Genomic DNA, 22,053 nt, shown 5'->3' on the forward strand with positions numbered 1-22,053 from the left:
ATTATTATTATTATTATTATTATTATTAACCGGTATTTATACTGATGAGTTTTAATTGCATAGAGGACACAAGGTTTTTTTTAAGGCTGAAAAGCCAGCATATCTGGTTAAATTGTGAAGGTTTGCCGGGAGCTCAGTTCTGTAAATCTGTAACAAGTGATATGCCATTACTGATTTTCTAAAGGACTGTAAAACATAAATAATGTGCTGCAGGGTCTCATGCACAACAGAAAATGAAGGGGATAAGCTAAAGCATACGGCCCCAACTTTTATTTGATCCATTTTAACCAGAAAGAAGTGCAACAAATATGCTCTCAGTAGATTCTTTACAGGCCATATAGTGAAAGTTTACAGTACAGATTCATTTAACCCTAAACCAGAAATTAAGCTGTTTAACTCTTTAAGTACAAGGGTGCTGTTTCAGGTGTTTTCCATATTAAAATTCCTGTCCAAACAGGACCTCGGCTAAATTAACTCTAAGTCCAGGAAGCGCTCTTACACAAAGGTGGCTCTCTATACCTTTAAAACTGTTTTCTTTCATCCAGAATGGAGAGATAATGTGATAAGAAAGCTTTACTTTGCCCCTGCTCTAATTAAAAAAAGGATCTGTCTTTCCCACTGCAGAATGCAGTTGTAAAAAAAATAGTAATAGGACTGCAGATTGCGGGACTCGCTTGGCTGATTATGGAGACCTCGACAGATTCCCCAGTCTAACAGGTCTCGAGAAGCTTCGTAAATTAGATCTGATCATCAGTCCCCACCAATCGATCGTGGGAAGTCGTCCAAACTCACCTCCTAATCTTACTAAAGTGATGAGATGAGACCTTGCTGTCTCACATCTCCCCTCCCGTCAGCTCCCGTCTCCATCATTATCAAGGCCCAAGTCATGGTTGACCGTAGTTTCTGTCGTCGTTTGCGAAAAAAAAAAGCTGGTCCCCTAACAAATGCTGTACTGTCACTTCTTCATTAGACCATGGCTATTTTTAATACGTTTGGGCCTTAAACACTGCCATGCACTGGAAACAATTAACACCAGCATGTTAGGAGCTGCCCTCAACATGTCCTTACCAGAGGCAAGATCATTCACCCCACAGTAGCCTGGTCCCTAGGAACCCAGTTTTATGTTAATTAGGCCAAGTGCCCTTGAGAGGACCTTGGATGTCCACTAGTGCAGCGTAAACAAGGAGGAGGACACTGCTATAAATGATTAGGCTCACACCTAAAGAACTTTCTGAACTCATTTACATATAATAAGCAATAAAGAAAACCCAGTCAAATCCTGGGTGCCTGATTAGTCATTCAAGGTGCGAGTTTATTGAAGGGATTTGTTTGAAAAGCCAGCCATCCATGTTTTCTCGAGATGAAGCTGTAAAAGTGGAACTATCTCGTCCCAGGCTGTGTGAAGCCCATGGGAAAACGATTCCTCGCTGTCGAGAGAAATGATTTAAATATTCACATCAAAATGAAGAAGGAAGAAAGTGAACATTGGGACTTTACTGGAGAAATTTCCAGCTGGCACGATATAAAAAAATATGTGTTACATATTTGTTATCACTAGTATGTTGTGACAGTATAACATGAGACAAATCTGTGAGAAAAAAATCAAGGTCCTTTTGCCTCCTCCGTGCGGTCCTATTGTCTTTTGCAGAAATAAATAGTCAGAAACCATCAATCAGAGCCATGAGGAGGGTCTTAGCGCTGTCAATCATGCTCTTCTACACCCTACAGCTGTACTAATAGGAGAGAAACAATGTACCATTACAGAAGAACTGCTTATCTACCTTGCTTATTATCCTGCATGTTCACAGTAAGTTTGGTGTAGTGAACAAGCTGTACTGAAGGGGAAGGCATGAGCAGCGCATACACGACAATGATTGACAGTGTAAAGAACTTCCTCTGACTGAGATGTATTTCTGCAGAACCACAGGGGGAAGCAGAGGAGTTAATTATTTTTTTTCTGTTTCATGTTAGATTGCCAGGATGTAGTGAAAGTTTTAACAAATATGTAAAGATTTTTTTTTTTTGAGAAAAGTTACATCTTTTATGATCCTTATAAAATTAAGAGCAGCGTCTTGATGTTTTCAACTTTGCAGATAGGCATGAGTGGGTTTAAATATGGGATTTATTTTACCGCACAAAAACATTTTTCCCTTCCTCAATTAATATATTAATTTCCTGTGACATTACACTATACATTACTTCCAAAAAGTTTGTTTGATTTCAGACTTTTCAAACATTTTTAAAAGAGATGCACAGGAATGTGGCCAGATCTTATAAAATCCATCAATCCATGCATCCATCCATCCATCCATGCATCCATCCATCTTCTTTACACCCTTGTCCCTTAGTTGGGTCAGGAGGGTTGCTGGTGCCCATCTCCAGCTAACGTTCCGGGTGAAACTTAAAAAAATCCACCCTATGATAATTTTTCAACAAAATGCCTATGATGATACTCAAACTGAGTGAAAAAAATCAGTATTTGTCTGATGTCATAAAACAGAGTTCCAATATGCAATTTTAATGTGGCCATTTTCTGTAGATTTTTATGGGCAAAAAAGGATGGATGCCATATTCAGACAGTGGGAAAGGACATAATTTGAAAATATTTTCTCTACTTTTCTTCCTATTTTTGCTCAGAAAGGGACAATACTTTCCAAACCTGTGCAGAAATCCTGAGTCTCACTTAGAGAACTGTAATAAATTTAGCGAAATATTTTTTTTTTTATTTATGGCGGTTTTGTCAGCATGAACAGTAGTAAAAGTCACAGAAATAACATATTGTCAAGAAATTTGGAGTTTAATCCCTTTCATAGGAATACAATAACGGAGGAAGAATACATTTCTTTCTAATTGTAGTGCAGACAATAAAAACAGCTTGCCAGAGGTAAATATAGAACTTTAGACGAAGCCTAATAAATACCACCATTACCATGCACGCAACGAAAATATCATTATCCACACAAATGACTTGATTACAGGGTGAATCCTGATGCAAATGTTAGCATGTCACCGTGGATCCCTTCCTCTCCCTCGCTGTATGTTACTCGCTCAGAGTGCAAATGGAAAACACTTTGGACTAATTTCTTTTCTGCAAACAATGCTGCTAAAAGGCGTTCAAACAGACTACAACGGTTTTATTTCTGACATTAATAGCTTAATGCTAAAAAGAATAGCCCTAAATAAAATTTGAAAAGTGCCAGCTAGCAAATGGAGCGGATGACTTCAACCCTGCTATTAGAAACCAACCATCAATCTCTGTCCAAACTGTTCCATAGACAAAGTCCCTGTTTACTATTCTAGTCAGCATCCACTGCTGGGCCTCAGCAGCCCGTTGTATTATGTGTCATGGTGGGGAATCAAGACATTTCATGCAGTGGCAGATGCTTTATTCAGTGGCACCTCTGCAGCTTTTTGCGGACGGAAACATTAGAAATAGCAGTTCAACACGTCTGCGAGCATGAGGAAGTGGCCGGCGGATCAATAGAAAGATGATCACGTGAGCAAGGCAAGCATATCACAAACGAAAGATGCTGAGGCTAGGCCTGTCTGAAGCCCCCTCCGCCACCTCGTCATAACTGTTCAGATCTGTCAGTCGGTGGGGGAATGAATACCAAGCATGAATAATAGATTATCACCGATATTTTTAGGTGTGCCGAGGCTCCCGCGATCTTGCAGCTCATCTCTGGATTCTTCATTTTACTTATTTATGGCCACATCTTGAGTAAGAGACAAGAGTATTACTCAACCTTCCATGCCTCTAACTCTGTCCGGGGACGTACTGCAAAATGCTGAGTGCTTCTTGAGAGCCATAAAAATGTCAATGAGAGAAAATGTCAGGGAGCTTCCGCTGAAGTAACAGCTGATGTTGTCGCAACGCATTAAAAATAAGACCAAAAAAAGATGCATTTTATGTTTTGAAGCATTGGGTTGAAGAACTTCTTCACATTTTGTTATATTTTAACCACAATGACCACATACCTGTCCACTGAAAAGAAAATTTCACAATTTTAACTTTTCCGTACAGTTTGTGGAGGTTAGGGACCATAAAGGAATAGCAAATAGGAGAAATATAAAATACTTGAGAGCCCTTCTAAAGATGCTTTTAACTGCCTATTTTAATAGTTCAAACATCAGATAAATTTTAACAGGCATGAATTCAGAGTGGAAACAATCATATCACTAACGCAAAGGCTAACATCTATAAGCTTAGGGGAACAGCCAATTGGCTGCTTTACAAATGCCAGCCAATAGCATGCCAAGTAACATTACGCTAGATATTTTAGCTTCTCATTTTCTTCTGAATATTTTGCAATGCACTACAAAAATAAAATCAGGTTATGGGTGGATTTTCCACGAATACTGAACCTCAAATAGGTGGGTGTCATATTTCTTTAGCCCTTTCTACCCTAACACCCTTAAAGAGTCAACCTACCTGTATTTTAGGTTGCAAAAAATATATCTCAATCTTTGAATTTCTCATGGAGCTCATCTGAAAAGAAACATTAAACTAAAAAAAATCTACCTCAACCTGGCTATCCACCTAAACTCTTTGAGATAAACAGAGATCCATAGCTCATTTCACATGACTGAACTTCATGGAAGAGTGACCAGAAGAAACCCACTGTTGGAAAAAAAAAAGCATGGAGAAGCTCTGTTTGCGGTTTGGCAAACAACACACCTGTGTAAGAAGGTCCTCTTGTCAGCTGAGACCAAAGTTCAACTTTTTGGCCAACAGGCAAAAGCTATTTGTGGCAGAAAAGTTACTTAAACTTGCCCACCATGAACCTTGTGGTCACAGTATCATGCTTTTCTTCAGAGGGGAAAGAAAAGCTGGTTGAAGTTGATAGGAAGATGGATTGAGGTAAAACACAATCCAGGAGGATTAGAGGTTAGAGGCTGCCAAAGGCTTAAAAAAGAGGCAGAGGTTCAACCATCAGGAGGACCATACTGTGAAGCACGGCAGTGGCTGCAGTATGATGAGCCAAAACTTTTACATTTCAAGCATTTCTCTCTAAGTGAATACTCCTGATTGTTGTTTAAGCTCATGGTGTTGCCTACCACAAAGAAGATGTAAGACTATTACCAGCAAGAAAACAACCAAGAATAAAATAGCTTTTCTTCACATGAAACATTTAAGTGTTTACACTCTTATCTTATTCTTCTCTGAGTGTATATTAAGTCTCATCTTTGTCTTCTACATTAGTATAATATACAAAGACGAGAGTGATACATACTAAAGTAGTATGGAAATGAGCAACCCTGTCACGCATGTGATAAAAGATGAAAAGAAAAAGAGACAATAGAAAACATCGGAGCAATCTTATGGGATTCTGACTGCCATCCTGCCTGATTTAAAAGGTTCTCAAATTCCACGACTGGGGTGTCATGAGCTCTGCCTGTGGGAGTGAGCCACAGATGGATTACAGTAGAAGTAATCACAATACATGAATATGAGATGCCTTTCTTGCTGAGGGAATGCTGCCTCCTTTTCTTTTTTTTCTGCCACATTCCATGTTTGTCCATCATCATTTGTCCATCCTCCTTGCAGCGATGCCAACACTCTTTGCCAATTCGAGCCCGCACTGAATGCAGCTGCTACCCTATAACTTTAAATGTGAATGAATTTTCCGTTTTCCTTTTTTTTTTATAAACAAAAATAAAAGTGCTGCAATAGCTGTTTTAAAAAATGCGATTATTGTTTTAGGACTTATGAATCTGTTCAAGAGCGTGTCACTGCAGCAAAATGTGGAGCTAGATAACAGTTTATCCAGGTCATAACATCGCAAATGTGCAAATGTGTTCCTGTTTGTTGCTGCTTTACTGATTTGAAAAGCAATCCAGCTAAGAACGGAAGAGAAGCTATGGTATCACACATTTTTTAGTCAATTTTAAATTTAATGCAAATAGGCTTAAATCTTAATGCGTTATACTTAGCGAGGCACTAAATAAACAAGAGCTGCTGTAGTAGCTGGAATTCGCAGAACTCTACTAATGCAACAAAAATGTATATGATGTATAAGACAAATAGCTCTGTGAATCTAGAAAAAAAAAAGCCTTTTAAGCTTGGGTGTTATCCGATGAGAGTACATTGTCACTCACTTTCCGTCGAAGGGATTAGCTCCAGGGATGGTGTGTGTACTGTCCCTGCCCACCAGGAAGCGCACTCGGTCGTAGAACGTCTGCAGGTTGCTCTGTGCCGAGGACATCTGCGTCTCCTGGATGATATCCAGGGGGTCGGGCGAGCCCACGCATAAAGAGGTGGTGTGACAGGTTGCCTGAAGACAGCAGTCTGGATCCATGCAGTCCACCAGGCCATCTGAGAAGGTTAAACAAGTCACAAGCAAACAGATTCACAAAAAAAAGAAGTGTGGTTAACACCTGGCAAATGCAGAAAAGCGTACACACACTGAATAAAATATGCTATTGGGTAACACTGAGTAATAATATAAAGCTAAATACTATACTTATGCTGGAGTTTAGGAGTAGAGACGTATTGATAAGTCAGCTCCTGACCAAAATTGTGGACCAATTTCAGTTTCAGCAATTCAAAGTCAAAAATTGGCTCCTCTGTTAACCTAGCAGAAGTTTGCCCAGCACACAGCCAGAGTTATGGGTGGAGTTAAAAACAGTGCGTTCCTTTTAGAAGCGGCAAAAGTGAGACAGTAAATGTTAAATGTTTTCAAAGTTACAATACATGCTAAAGGACCACATTAGCAGAAGTGGAAGCAATGTTATAAACTTTTGCAAAAGATCATAATATGCAGAAGATGCAGTTCCCTCTCAGTACATTAGATAACATTACTAAAAATGAGTCTTTGCACTTTACTTTGCTAAAGTGGGTCATTAGTGTCTCCTAACCATTGCTTTCAGGGGCATATCTGGCCAGATGGGGTGATAAAAATAAACTGTGCTGTCAGGAGTCAGTCAAATCCCAGGCAGTACCCTGCTTTTGCTGTTGAGAGCCGTGTGGTCCCTGTTAAGTGATGGGAAGACAAACAACCCCTTGTATAAATAAGGGAGGCCAGTGCACAGCTCAGGCTGAAGAATCGGGTCTGGAATAAAGAAAGTCACATCTCCCACTTGGAGTAGAGATTGGTGCAACATCCCTGGCTGGTTGGGTGTGTGTGTGTGTGGGAGTGTGTTTCTGCCTCTGCTCAGGGTTATTTAGAGGGAAAAGGACTTCCCTGTGGAGATAGAAAATGTTCAAAATCTTAGAGGTTAATAAAATATCAAGGTGAATTTATTAATACTTCCAATCAGGACAACTCTATTTTATTTGCATGTAAAGATTGCACTGGATGTGTGCATGTAGCTTTCACATGATCTATACAAAAGTATTTCGTTTAGAGGAAAGGACATCCATAGGATTTTACTTAGAGCCAAGACTGTACACAATAAAATCCCTGCATTATATCCACCTGTTATGGTTCTACATGTCTAGTTAGCTTCAGAAGAGAAGCAGTTTTGTACCTTTTCTAAGCATTGATTCAGCTTGAATTCAGCACTTACTGCTAATTGTAAGTCAGCTCCGCAGTTTTTCTTCTTCACTATGTATTTGTTACATCTAAGCTATTTTGTTTTTCCTGATCTGTGTGTAATATTTACATTTTCTTTAGATTTTCACTTTTTTTCTTTCCTTTCTTCCAGTTAAAAGCAAGCTGGCTCCTGGGATTCGAGGCAGTGAAATCTCAAGATAATTTCAAGACAATTTCTACTGCTACTGGCTCTATATGAATACAATTGGAATGGCCTACATAAAAGGTATAACAGAGCATGGAAAGCTTAAAGCAAGTACAGAATATTTCTCAAGCCCACAGGGGGTGAATTTTATTGTCAAATCATGTCTGGTTCAGAGTCCGTGTTGGTGTCTGGTCAGTGTCAAAAGGCATTTGTGATTTTACCTCCATCGTTGTCCTTGACATCACTGCAGGCGGTTTCCATGGAGGTGTCACAGCCGGTGCCCCTCCAGCCCAGCTGACACACACAGTACCAGCCGTTGTTACCCAGAGTGCACCTGCCATTTCCATTGCACAAACCAGGACAACCCTCTATGAAAAATAGATGAAGACAAAGACCAACGGTCACAACTGAGTCTCAAACAAAGAGAAATTAATGAACAACAAAAAATACAGAACATCATTTGTGCACCAAAATTGCTTTGGAAAAAAACTGCTTTGCTGTTCGTACTTTAAGCAGCAATAACCTAATGTTATAACCTAATGCTATGTGAAATTTTAAATGGATGAGAGCAGCTCTAATGACCCTCAGCTAAACTTGATTAATTCGATACACCTTTTGTAAAGCTTTCCAATATCCCTTTGCAGCAGAATCAGATAAGAGGGATTTTATTAATCAATATTCACTTATTACTACAGCATATTAGCCAGGTACTTTAGCTGTGCAATGAAAGCAGTGGAGTTTATACTGCCCAATTTGAAATAATTTAATAGGTAATTTTGGATTTCAAGGTTGTTTTCCTATTAAGCTTTGCAAAAATACCCACATCCCTTCGACTTTTTCACATTACAGCCACAAACTTCAATGTGTTTCTTTAGGACTTTCATGTGACAGACCCACACAACTTAGTGAATGATTGTGAAATGCAAGGAAAATTATATAGTACTTCTTGAGGTTTTTCACATGAATTTGTGGGCTCCCTTCAGTTAATACTTTGTAGAACTACGTTATGCTACACTTAAAGCCGCATGTCTTTTAGAATATACCTCTGCCAGCTTTCCACATCCAGAGGCTGAAACCGGTACCTACTCTTCTTTGTTAAAAACACCAAGCTAAATCAGACTGGATGACCAGCGTCTGTAAATATCACTTTTCAAGTCTTGCAACAGATTTTAAATTGGAGTTGAATCTTGGTTTGACTGGGTCATTCTAACACACACATTTGTTTTGATCTAAGCTTTTTTATTGTAGCTCTGGCAGGAAGGTAAATCTCCACTATTATGTATTTTGCTACTTCTAAAATATTTTCTTCCAGAATTGCCTGTATTTAGCTCCGTCAGTAACTCTATCCCAGTAGTGAGCACATGCACTTATGGTGAAGCAAATTTATCATTTAGCGTTTCTGCTAACTTTTAAAACGCTTAGCACATTTAGCATCTTCTAAATTATCCTTCAAGTAGTTAAGACGGTTATGTTCATGCTCTTATTTGATAATTATTTAGGCAGTAATTCTGTTTCCTGTTGTCACAATCTTTGCCATGATGCAGTGCAGCAAATGATGTTTATTCTGTACCCAGAATGCACTGCAGTTTAAAATTTACTGATGTCCTGCATGCTTTCTGACTGGAGCCCTACAATTAGGGCAAACTCAGAAACAGTTAGCAATATCGTTTCTCAACAAATGTAAAACTGAAACCATGACAGGAAGTGATTCTGTTCCAAAGAATCACTTGCTGAAGCGCAACTTTGCACGCAACCACGTAACACGTAACATACAATAGACACATGGGTAGCATCAACATGATTGAATTTGTTGCGTTAGCCTTTGATAAGTACCATGTTGGAGCCTTGCTCAGCACAACTAACTTTTAGTTAGTGATGTCCACTTCTGTTCTATCATTTTCCGCCTGCTTTGTTATCTTTCTTTGTTGTATTGGTCTAAAACATGAAATTCCTAAAAAAAAAAAAAAAAAAAAAAAAAACAAAAAAAAAAAAAAAAAAAAAAACAAGGTCTGTTTGTAATGTGACAAAATCTGAAGATTTCCAGGAATAAAATAAAATTGGAAAGTAGTAGTAGTAGTTTAAAAAGTGGTCTAAATTATTGTCAGAGAAATGGGTTTTTAACTATCAGTAAAATCCCCTCAAATAGAGAGACCATGATATCCCTTTAGGAGAAGTTCCAAGCTAAACAAAATGGGTTTTATATAAATTGGAAAAGGTTGTGCTTGGTTGCTTTGAGCAGAGGTCGCCTAGCTGTATTTCTGGGAGCTGAGCCCCAGGGGATCTGAGGCAGGCTGGAGTAGAGAGACAGGTGAAAGATTTCATTGTTTCCTCCCGGATAGGTCTTCACAAGGGCACAGATCAGACGATTATGATGCCAATTGTTCTACCCTGTTTGACATTTATCTGATACATTATGATATTTATCCCCTCGCTGAGGCAGAGGGGAAAATCTAAAGATATCAAACGCTCAGCTCTGTCATAGATTGTGGTGTTAGAAGGATGCCTTAATAGAGAGAATGCTAAGCTGACCCATTTTATCAACTATCTCTCTTGTGCAGCTTGCTTTTACATCAGACAGAGACAGAACTGGACCGGAGAACAGAAAAGGGAGAAAACAGGTAAGACAGGTGTACTTATAAGGTAGTAACTGTAAGGGAGGAAAGGCTGATTGATGGATGAATCAGGGCTGCAATTATATTGTGACATAATTCACAATGCAGCCACAGTCTGCATAATATATGCTGTTAGTTAGAATAGAATAAAGAGCCACAAAAGGTAATTAATCCCAAATTTCTGGAGCACAACTGTCTGCCTCCATTTATTAAAATTTTTCACACAATTAAATTTTCGAAGTTAAAAGTTGCTTAGTATCCTTTGTAGTGACTTGCAACCCAAGATAAAGAAGTCTTATAATATATCTGCGCTTTACAGCTGCAGCATAATCTCATACTGAAATATGTAGAAAAAGCCATCCTGTAATTTAAGTGGATATACTCAGGACACTCCTACTCTGTGAAAATAACAGTTTTCAATGAAATCTCCCGTGCTACAACTAAAGAGACCTCTAGCAATTTCTCTAAAATAATTCTAGATGAAGCATTTATTCAATATGAACTTTGCATTTCAGAGAACCTAGCAATTTTCAGCTTGATCTTTTCCTGTTAGGTTGTTTTGACAACAGCATCATTTGGTATGGATGCAATTTCTGGGTAAAGATGCCTACTAATTAGCAATTTTCAAATTCAATTAAGTGTTTTCAATTAAGTAATATGAATCAGAGTTGTAAAAGCAAACATTGTTTTTTTCCACCTGTTCATGCAGGCTGTCGGAAAACATTTTAGAATATCAATATTCTAATCATTTTGTCTTAAAATAGTAATAAAATCGTGTTTTACTGCACGGGCTCTGTTGCACACACAGTGTAACATCAGCTCTGACACTAAAGTAAAAAAAAATTATTATCACTTACAGCATGAATGTTGCAAAAATATATTAAATTATTTATTTTAGTCAGAATTGGTACTGGCATGTCAAACGTTACAGAAACACTAATCGATCACTAGTCTAAGATTTCCTGCTTATTTGCAGTATAAACATCAGCTAACACATTTCTATTAGTTACTACGAGGTTTTCCCATATCTTCACTAAAAGCAACGTTCAAAATGTTTAAAACTGCTAGAAATGTGACAATATGTGTAGTGAGATTTTGCTCTTGTAATTAAAGAATAATTGAATAGCTTTTACATGTCTTCACCATATATGGCTCTTCTGCTCATCCCTTAAAGAGATTACAAGCTAAAATTGTTTATTACTGCTGTAACTTCAATTTCTACAGATGATTTAGAGAATTTATCATCAATAATAAAGTGAAAACTCAAATGATATTCTACAAAACTGCAACCAAATTTAATGAACTGTTCGAAATGACTTGCCTCTTGGACACTTTTGGCATTGGCTGTCCATTTATTGAGCAAATGGACAAAAACAACTCTGGTTAAGCCAGTGGAGCTGGACGATTAAGGAGCTCAGAATGTTTGTTATACGGATAAATAAAGCTTCACTCTCTTTTGGCTTGGTTTCAACTTAACTGGCAGAATATTTCAGAGAGAAGCCCCTGTAGAGCCCTGCCCGAGCCCGTCTGAAACAGCTCCAGACATGAGGATGCAAACGTTCGAAGAGCCCCTCTGGCAGCCGCTCTGATGCCAGGTGGTCTATAACCAAGTACGCAGGGAGGCTGAGAGAGGGGTGCCGGTGGCAGACAGCAAGGGGTGAAGCAAAGCCTCCATTCTCGTTCTGCCTACAACCATAAAGTCTTTTAATTAAAGAGGCTGCAGCCTCGGAACCTATCAGGCTTTGCACAGCACTGTAAGCTCATCTATAATGCAAGGTGCAGGTTATGAATCCCCTCTCCCAACATCCCCCTACTGAGAAGGCTAAAATGCACAAACCAAACATTTGATGTATAGAAAGCAGCTCAGTTTGAATTGGGCGTGAAGGTGCTAAGTGGAGATTACCATGGAACATTATGTTGAAAATACGATGAGAGAAGATTTTTACTGGTGCATCTCAATAAGTTAGAATCTCATCAGGAAAGTTAATTGATTTGGGATATTCAGTTCAAAAAGTGTAAAATGTGTAAGATTCATTACACAATACAATACATTTTTAAGCATGTATTTCTGTTGGTGTTGATGATTTTGGCTTACATCGATCAGCGTGTGGCTCTGGTGATATGTTTCCTGTTAGGGAGCCGCACTGAGAAAACACTAACGGATAACATAACTCTCTAAATCAGTCCCTCCACGATGCAATAAAACGAATATTTTTTTGTGATTGTTGTGGCCTAATTGACAGATTTTTCACACCCTTGTTCTAAAGGTTGTGGTCAAAGTCCCTAATATTTTTAAGTTTTATTTTTGCTATAACATCAACTTATAAAAAAGTTTAAATAATCCTCTCAAAAAAGCAAAAACAGGATTTTAACTTGAACTGTATACACTATCTGAGAAAATCCTACAAAACATCTCAGAATGGTTTTTGAAAATGCAGTAAAAAAAAAACAACTTTGTGGAACAAAGTTAAATTAGAAGGGGGCAAAGGGAATTTATCAAAATTCAACTCGGTGTGATTGGTCAGAAATGAAGGAAATGCAAAAAAATTTAAGGTCAGAAGGTGCAGTGATTAGTGAAAATTGCAAGTCTGCAAAATTTGTGAATGATGAGCGAATAGTTATGGTTGCAGCATCGGAACTTCCTGGAGGAATTCCTTAACAATTATGGAAATTTGCACCTGAACCTCCAACAGCTAGGATTCTGTCTCCAAATCTTCCTCTAGACTGTGGGACCTTGACTTCCAAACATTTACTATTATCTGAAGAGGACACTGGACCACTGAGCACCAGTCTGGTCCTGCAGTCTCTAGTTAAAAAGTGGCTTGACAAAAGGAATAATGCAGATGTAGTTCATGTCCTGGATCTGCCTGTAGTTTTTGACCTTTTTTGAATCTTCCTCAAACTCTTAAGTTGCTTATTCCAATTTTTCAACCAAAACCTTTCCTGCTCCCATTCAGATCCGAGTTCAGCCTCTGGTGAAAGTGCAGGTGTTCTTGCATCTTGCCGTTTCTTCACAAGTAATCACAGGAAGGTGGATAGACAGATGGGGGTGTTTTTTTGTTTTGTTTTGTTAATGCCAAGTATAAGCAATGCCCTGGATTTATTGGCCCACCTGCACTCTAACTACAGCCCCACTTTTAGAACGAGATCCCGGATACAAGGAGCTCAGATGAGCTTCCTCTTTGGTGTGGCTGGGGTTAGCCTTTAAGACAGAGGAGGAGCTTCCTCATCCGGGGGGTGGGGGGGAACTCCAAGTAGAACTGCTGCTTATTCACACCTTCCCTAGAAAGACCTGAATAGTGGCAGAGAGCGAGAGGTTTGTTTTTTCTTCCTGGACCTGTTATCCTCGCGACCCAATCTCAGATAAGGGGAAGACAATGGATGCAAGCATGGATTGACATTTTCCTTCCAATGAACTTTACATTAAAATGCTTTGACACCATACAATGCTCTGTTTTCTTGAAACTTGAAAGAGCAATTACACTCCTTCTGGAGGGCTGAACCGAATATCAAGATAGCTGTCTTTTGCATAATTGTGAAGGCTAAACTATGGCCATAACATTAAAATCTTGTATTATAGATTTCTTATTCATCTAATTTAATATTGAAATTTTTTTTAAAAACTTAATTAAAAAAAACATAATATTTGCAAGCCATAATCATCAAAATGAACACAGAAACTTTTGGAAAACAATGTTGTGTAATGAATCTATTCAAGTTTCAAATTATTGACCAAACTAATAAATTCTAATTTATTGAAATGCATCTGTAGAATGAGAAGAACAGTGTTTTGGATGGAAATGGACCAAGGTGTGTGTCTGCGTGTGTTTGGGTGTGTGTTTCACGGCTTGTTAATGCTGACCGGCGTTACAATGAGTCGAGCGCAGAAAAGATTGAAGGAGGAATGCCATACCTTTCACTACCTTATCCAGATAGTGAGCTTGAGAGATAAAAGACAGGACATATAAGGGAGGTTTGAACAGTGGCACTTCCATGACAAGACAGCAGGGCAATGTGTTAGTATACGTTACAAAACGCGGTTAAAAAAAAACACAGCCACAAAGCATTAACAGCATGCATTACAAGCAAGACATTGAGCACAATCCCACACAGGAGAGGGATGGAGACAGAAGGAAGACAGGGGGGAATTGTGGGACGCAGAGGAAGATTGCAGTCACCAAAATGAAATCTTCAGGAAAAAAAAAAAGTCTGTTTCTTTTTATTAAATGATGGAAACAACTAAATAGCCCAGGGGAGTATTTCGAAAACACTGGCACTGATGTGAATATTGCAGGCTTCTGCAGCGTCATGCAGGACAGAGGTCACAAAAAGCTCTTTTAATCATCGTCTGCGGACGATGCAAGTGGCCTCGTCAGGAATGAGACCAGATCAGACCTGATCAGACCTGTAGGGGGCCTGGGGCCAACACACGGGGCCCTCTGTGATGGAAATTGATTTAAATTGAGATCTTAATCTACGACACAGAGAAATCTTCTTGTTGAATCTGGATCTCAATATGGCCTTTATAAAAGAGCCATCAATAATGTACAGGCCAGCATATAAAACATTCACAAACTGAGCCGAAGCTCTGTTCTCAGGCAGCGCTGCCTCGAGACCAATGAGAATACTGAGAGAAAAATCAGCTTTTTCTTTTATGAGCTTTTATTTCTGGTTTCCCTTTGACTCAAACATGTAGGGAATCACTGAGGCGGCTGAGAAAAAGGATCGCCATTGTGCTTTCGGTTTTTTGTATCAGCTGTAAAAAAAAAAAAAAGAAACCTTGATGTGTCGAAACAACCACCAAAAAAAGCCCTTGTCTTTTACTTTTGCTTTTAAAACATAACATTACCAATGTAGCTAATGAACCGATTTTACTGACATATCATTACTGGCGTGTTTTAACTTGCTGGTTTTTATACTAGTAGGTATGAGTAAAGCTTATATTTCTTTGATTCCAAAAGGTATTAAGTGGTTTGTCTGAGATATACTAAAACAAAGAAAGAGGAGTAAGAAGAAATGAGTGAATTTGCACATGAAAACACAGAACACCAGCAGGCTCCAAGCAACACATTCTTTTGGTCATTTCACGTTTTTCATTAAGAGTTCATGAAGATGGTACCCTAAATCAAAACTCATAACTACCTACAAATATAATGTGTGCTACAAAATCTCACAATTTTTTAGCTTGTGTGGGCTACAAGGAAAATTTTATCCTTTTTTAATTAGTTAATGCAACATGCCTACATGCTACAGTATCACAAGAAAAACACTTTTCAGTTTGTATATGTGAATTTGCGAGCAAACTTTTGGAATGTTGCAAAAAAAAAAAAAAAAAAAAAAAAATTAAAAAAGGAAATGCATATCAACTGTGTTTCCCTCGAATGGTTTGGACTGAATCAACCAGGCTACGGAAAGCATGATTTTGCCAGATGTTGATGGTACACATGCCTGTAATAAACAGGAAGTAGAGGTTGCAAGCTAGCATGAACTAGCACTCATCTCAGAAAAATTGATAGAATTTTTCAGGAATGTGTTATCGGCCAAGTTGTAATTGTTCAGTCATGTCAGCATTGATAATGTTGCATGCTGTCCTGAGATGCAGAGAGAGAAATGCAATTCTAAGGCAGCGGAAACAGCTGATGAGTAATGTGAGGTAATTGTTTGCTGTCAGAACTTAGTTGGCAAAAGTGTTTCCATTTTAACTTAAACTGTTTTTCAGAAAAAAACAAAAAACACCTCAAGGAAGTATAAAAACATTTTTGCAAAGTTATTTCAAAGTGCCACATCAAGCTTGTTGATGTCCAGCATCTTTGAACATATGAACTTGATATATATAAAAAAAAAAAAGAAGGAGCCATTGATAGTTTCTAGATAATGAAATTTCTTTTTAAGGTTACATTCTGGTTTTCAAAAGAGCTTTTGACATTCAGTCAAGGTCTTAAAAAATTTAGCTTCTACCAGTTTTTAGTGCAAGAGAGCAACAGCATTAGTATAAACAGAGAGCTGAAAGCGGTGGATGACCGGCTCACAATGACTCACACGTCAGCATTTGAAAATAATAGTAAATGGAAAGGGAGCAAAGAAAAGATGAGGATAAGGATGAGTAAAATGAAAAGACACCTTAGCACATTCCCACATTAAAATGCATGAAGGCAAGCCTCAGATCCTTGAGTAAACCTGTTCATGCTTTACTGAGTTGCACAAATTCAATTAAGCATGCTTTCCCATTCTTTCTCTGACTGGATACTTCCTCTCAGACCCGACGCTTACACACACAGGCAAAGAGGTAGTCTGCACGCCTTTGTTGGTATCCCTCCCCCTTCACTGCATCCTGACCAAACAGACATATACATCGAAGCTGTTCCCCCCCCTTGACAAAACCCCAGCCTCCTCTCTTCCTACCAATGGTGCAGTGTTCTCCGTTCCAACCAGGACTGCATTCACATTTGCCGTCCTTGCATGTGCCGTGCTCGTTGCAGCGCGGGTGACACGCCCTTTGGTCACACCCGGCGCCCATCCAGCCGTCGTCACAGCGACAGGTGCCTGAAACACAAACGCCATGGCCTCCACAGTCGGCTGCACAAATCTCTGTGGGAGACAGAGACACAGAGGAAGACAAAAAAGACCGACAGAGAGAAAGAAAGGAGCGGTGGGGGTAGGAAATGGGAAGACAGGGCGGTGATGGGACAAGGCAGAGGTGGAGAGAAAAAGACAAATCCAGAAGTTATTGTCAAAGAAAGGCGGCCACGCTCCACTACCTTGTCTGATGGCAGCTGAAAAGAAATTCCTGCACCTCATAGGGACAATCCTTTTTTGACAATACAAATCTAATAAGTCCATTACCGAGAGGAGACAAGATTTGTGTGGCCTTAGCAGACTTATTCTTCCTCACTTCTTCTGTTCTTTATGTTTTCTCCTTATTTGAGCCACAAAATGGCTAAAGAATAAAAAAAAATACTCAGATGGAATTTTAAAAAAAGGCTACAAATTTAACAGTCCATTAATTCAGATAAAACTCAAACATTATTCACTTTAAAACAGTGCACAGTTAAAGGCTTTGCCACCGGTTTGGTCATGGGTTGAAGCAGGCAGTAGAAAGCGAAGTCCATGGACATTTTCTGAAAGGTTTTTATCCAATTTATTTTTGCATTATCTTGGATAAGCTGATGTAAATAGCAAACAATTTGCAATAATTGTCAAAGGGTCAATTATAAGTTTAGTTTTGCTATAAGGCATGAGCATTTACTCAGTGTACTTTCTGTATTTTTATCTTACCAACTCCAATTTAAAATGTATTTTTCAAAAGCAGGCTGTTGTGTTTCATTATTCTCTGCTGTTGAAATTTCTTTTTCTGTGTTCCACAGCAGGCAAAAAATAAATTTTGTGTCGCAAATCTAACAATTCGCATTTAATTAACGAAATGAAATATAATCAAAATTTGTTTCACAAAAACTGAAAACGTATTGCTGCCACATTTTCACACTCTCATCCTCAAATTATCTTGAACATCCAAGTTATATGTGTTGGATAAAAAAAATCATTTTATGTTGTAGCTGTTTGTGCTTCCCCCCCACGCAAAAAGCTAAAACTACAAAATAAGGGGTGAACTTTTCTGATTGAGTAGTGGACTAAATAATGGAATTCACAAAAAGAGATTGGAAAAAATATGTTGATCTAAAATATTTTTGATAAATCTTTCAAACAGAATTCCTTCATATAATAAGGAATTACGTGAAGCAATTTATTTACAAACAATTAAAGACAACTGATCAGAATCAATTATCAACTGATTTTTTTATATATATACAAATATAGTTAACAACAGTCAACTAAGGTGACGAAAGCACTTAATGGTAAAAGTCACATCACAAGAAAAAGAAAGCACTATGCTGATGTTGCTAGCTTTTGACACTCCAAGGCTTGAATAATCAACCCCTTTACTAACAGTTAAAACAGAGTGTAATGAAGTATGATTTTCCACTGCGGGATTTAACAAAATACGTTTTTAAAAAGGACACTTACGAAATGAAGTGCTACATTTGCTTTGGGTGATTTTTCATCCATTTCCACAGCTTCTGAAGCTTTCCTGCAGCCGACTTCTCTTTAAAATTAAATAAATTCACTTTAGATACTAGTGTTGTAGTACTCCAGAATAGTCATGAGATTGTGGTGACTAAAACTTTATCGTCTCTTAGAAAGGAAGCACAAAAAAAGTAAGCTATGTGCAGGTGATGTTAGCAAAGCTAGCTAGCTAACATTAGCAATCTGTCTCTTTCCCTGCCCCTCAAAGTGATTTAGTCAACATTAGCTATACATACCAAGTTATCCATCTGTGTACATTATGTACTGTATGGTTTAATAAAAACTTTCCATTTCTTGTCACCTACCTTGGTGTACATGCCAACGTTAAATAATACTAAAGTGAGATGCTGTTCTTGGTCTTGCCTTTGTCTTAGATTTCTAATTTTAGTTTTTTGTTTTACACTTTTTTTAATTATGTTAACATGAACACAAATCTGCAGGTCCTTTCTAAAAGCACTATACATTTAGTGACATCACATAAGGCCTAAGGCAAGAGATGAATTTCTGAAGATAATCACCATTTGTTCAGTTTTGCCATTAACAGTAGTATTAATTTTGGCTTGAGAATCATCAGATTTAAAGTGTGGCAAAAATAAAAAGACTGAATTGCAGGTCAAACGCAACTCAAGTGGACCTAAATCTATGAAAAGTCAATCATCCATTATAATATTCACAAACATCCAGATGATAACCCTGTCTTTTGTGCCTCTTGTGGTGTCATCGGTTCATATACCAATACAGTATAGAGTTTTTTCTTAAGAGATTTTTAAAAACTTTTAATTTTACAAAATCTTGTGGTGGAAATGCATACTTACTTGCAACGTACAATTGTTAGTGAAACAAAAGTGCTGCAGTGGATGATGCCTTTTAGACGAATATTTTCAATATACTTTTTCCATTTCTTTTTTTTAGAGCTTTTTGAGCAGAGGAGGAAGTGCATTCATGAACTGCAGAAGAATGACACAGTGAAGTCTGGTCCCGTTATTGTGTGGCAGCTGAAAGACCTCCCTGACTGGGTGTGACGGAGCCCGGGACTTTACCCTCATCTCATGAACTCGAGGGAGAGCATGACAAGCATAAAGCGCAAAGAAATTAAACACTGACAGATTACTTTGAAATGTTAACCTCTTTATTAACTATTCTGTGGTAAAAGAGGGCTTAGTAGTATAGGCAACAATGAACAATATTATTACTGGCCTATTAGCCAAACCAATTCATGTATGACCACAGGGGACCAAACTGGAGGTAAAATCTTTTAATAAGTCAATTATAGCGTTTGCGGTGCCTATTTTGCCATCGTAACAAATTGAATCTCAGTGCTATTTTTCAGTCAAAAACCCTAACATGGCAACAGTGTGTAAAAAAGCTTTAAAAAATAATCTCACCCTCCTCTGCTAATTATAATAGATCAGCAAAAAACTCTGCAAGTCCTAATTTCATATCTGACTTCTGATGCATTAAGTATGCTGGTAGTGTCTGGATAATTGCCTCCAAAGAGTTTGAGTACAGCCAGCGCACAAACAGAGATTACTGCATAAGCAAACAGAACATATGGGAATGATTCACTCATAAAACATTTACATCGACTTAAAAAGTTTTCACACCCTCTGAACGTTTCCCCCATCAAACACATATGCACATTGTACATTTTTAAACCAGCTTACAAAGTTAGACATTCTTTACACTATTTTTTATACTTCAGATTGTTAAGAATTATTTATGAAAATGTTAAAGGACATTCATCATTTTTAATCCTGCACAAGTATGCACTACAACTGATCTTTCACTTAAAACCTTACATTTGTTGCTGTAATATGACAAAAATCGATAATTTTGCAAGCTGACTTTCACATTCTCTGGAGATAAGATTGCATTTAATACAAGGTGCTAAAAAACCAAATAAACATCTAGAGATCTCATTCACACATGTTTTAAAGAAAAGAGGGGAGAAAACAGATGCTTGCAGTTCACTGGAATGAATACTGGTCAGAGAAACCAGAGCCAATGTGATTTTCACACAAATGTTCACTTGGAACAAAAAGGGAACCTTTACAATAATAAAGATGCAATTACCACCTACAAATAAACTCGCATTATCTTTGGCAAGAGGAGCTCGCACAGTGAGAAACACCTCTGCTCTTATGATGGCTGTTGCACAAAAGGATTGGGTAAACAAAGTTTCCTCTGGGTGGGAGGAAATGGTAAAAATGGCATAAAAAACATACATAAAACCTCAGGCATACTTTTATTGGTAGTAACAGAATTACTACATACTGTGTACATTTTTGGTATACAGCTCCAAAGACAGCAGAGAAAAGAGGTTTGTCATATAAAAAGTATAGAGGAAGAAAGGAAATCAATTTCAAGTATTCTGAAAGCTTTCCATGTTTTCCGTCATGGTGCAAGGTAATATGCAGCTTTCTGCAGAACCCCACAGCATAGCTTACTGCTGTATTAGAGCCCAGAAAGCTCGACAATGAACAGGATAAAGGAGGATAAAAAGCCAACTCATCATCATTTACAGAGCCTTTTCTCTGCAAGGCACACCCAGACTAACTGCCCATTTCCCCCCAAATCCTTAGGATTACCTAATAGGTCATCATGTCTGCTTGGAATACAAAAGGGATTCGTGGATCAGAGAGGCTGCTGCTGTACTAAGGCTCTCATTTCAGAATGAATTATGTGAATACAAATTAAAATAGACTGCAGCTGTAAAACTAGAGCTGATTATCAACACATCAGAAACCTGCTGAACCAAAAATATCTGAAGTGCAAATCTGCAAGGAAACAATAACAGATTTCACAAGAAATATTGCATTAGCATTTATTCATCAACTTACTGTCTGCAGACCTAAGTGGCAGATGAATTAATGTAGATGAATCAGTTTTAGTCATCCTCTACATGATTATGTCGTCTCTACTGCCAAAAAGTCTCTTAAATTCCTTTGCTTAGGGCAGAAACTGGCCCCCAACATGGATAGAGCAATCTATCTTTTAGCAACTGAGAACATGGATTCTGACTTTGAGTTGACTCTCATTTCAACGGTGAACCACTCCAGTGCACGCTTAAATTCATGGGAAGGAGAAGCCAACAAAACCACATCGTTGTGAAAAAGCAAAGCTGAGACCCTGACACTTGATTTCTCACTGCTGTTTCTGGCTTCACAAATGGCGTCTTGGCGTGCACCATGGTGGGAAGGGGAATTATTCAGCTGGCCGTTCACATACCCATTTCTGTAACATTCTGCATACAGCATGAGTGACACATGCCTAACAAGAAGATTGACATGGTAGACTCTGTAAACACGTTCATTTTTACCAGCCTGTGAATGGCTGAATGTGAATACTGAGTAAATATATATGGCAAAAATGTCAGTCTTCAAAAAACACCCAAAATGAACACTTATGGCCGTTTTCCACTAGACTATCAGCGCACATCGACTTGGCTAAACTTCACTCCACACAGTTTGGGTGGTTTTCCATTACAACTGAGTTGTGGGTGGGGTCATCATATAGTCGGGTGGCCCCAAAGTTCAAAAAGTTTTTCGGTGTCTTTTACTGCTGTAGTTACCTCTACAAAATGACTTGGGAGACAAAAAAATCTTAGGCTATGTTCACACAGCAGGTCTTGAAGCACAATTCTGAATCTTTGCTGAAATCAGATTCTTTTTTTTTTTGG

General features: G+C 38.2%; 1 protein-coding gene across 13 annotated transcripts in view; it reads right to left on the minus strand.

The window, feature by feature from the left end:
- Nucleotides 1–22,053, minus strand: part of tenm4 (teneurin transmembrane protein 4) — a 218,941-nt gene that overhangs the window by 60,108 nt on the left and 136,780 nt on the right. For 9 of the 13 annotated variants that reach the window (XM_015030419.1, XM_015030420.1, XM_015030416.1 and 6 more), the window contains 4 exons: nt 16,695–16,880; nt 14,206–14,232; nt 7,902–8,048; nt 6,100–6,316 (listed from right to left, as the gene is read on the minus strand). In XM_015030419.1, the coding sequence (XP_014885905.1) occupies nt 6,100–6,316; nt 7,902–8,048; nt 14,206–14,232; nt 16,695–16,880 (577 nt within the window). The remainder of the gene's footprint in view (nt 1–6,099; nt 6,317–7,901; nt 8,049–14,205; nt 14,233–16,694; nt 16,881–22,053) is intronic. The other 4 variants (XM_015030423.1, XM_015030418.1, XM_015030417.1 and 1 more) reach the window with 1 other exon arrangement.

This window comes from Poecilia latipinna, unplaced genomic scaffold (assembly GCF_001443285.1).
Source record: "Poecilia latipinna isolate Pla-1442-1.1 unplaced genomic scaffold, P_latipinna-1.0 Scaffold181, whole genome shotgun sequence".
Taxonomy (NCBI): domain Eukaryota; kingdom Metazoa; phylum Chordata; class Actinopteri; order Cyprinodontiformes; family Poeciliidae; genus Poecilia; species Poecilia latipinna.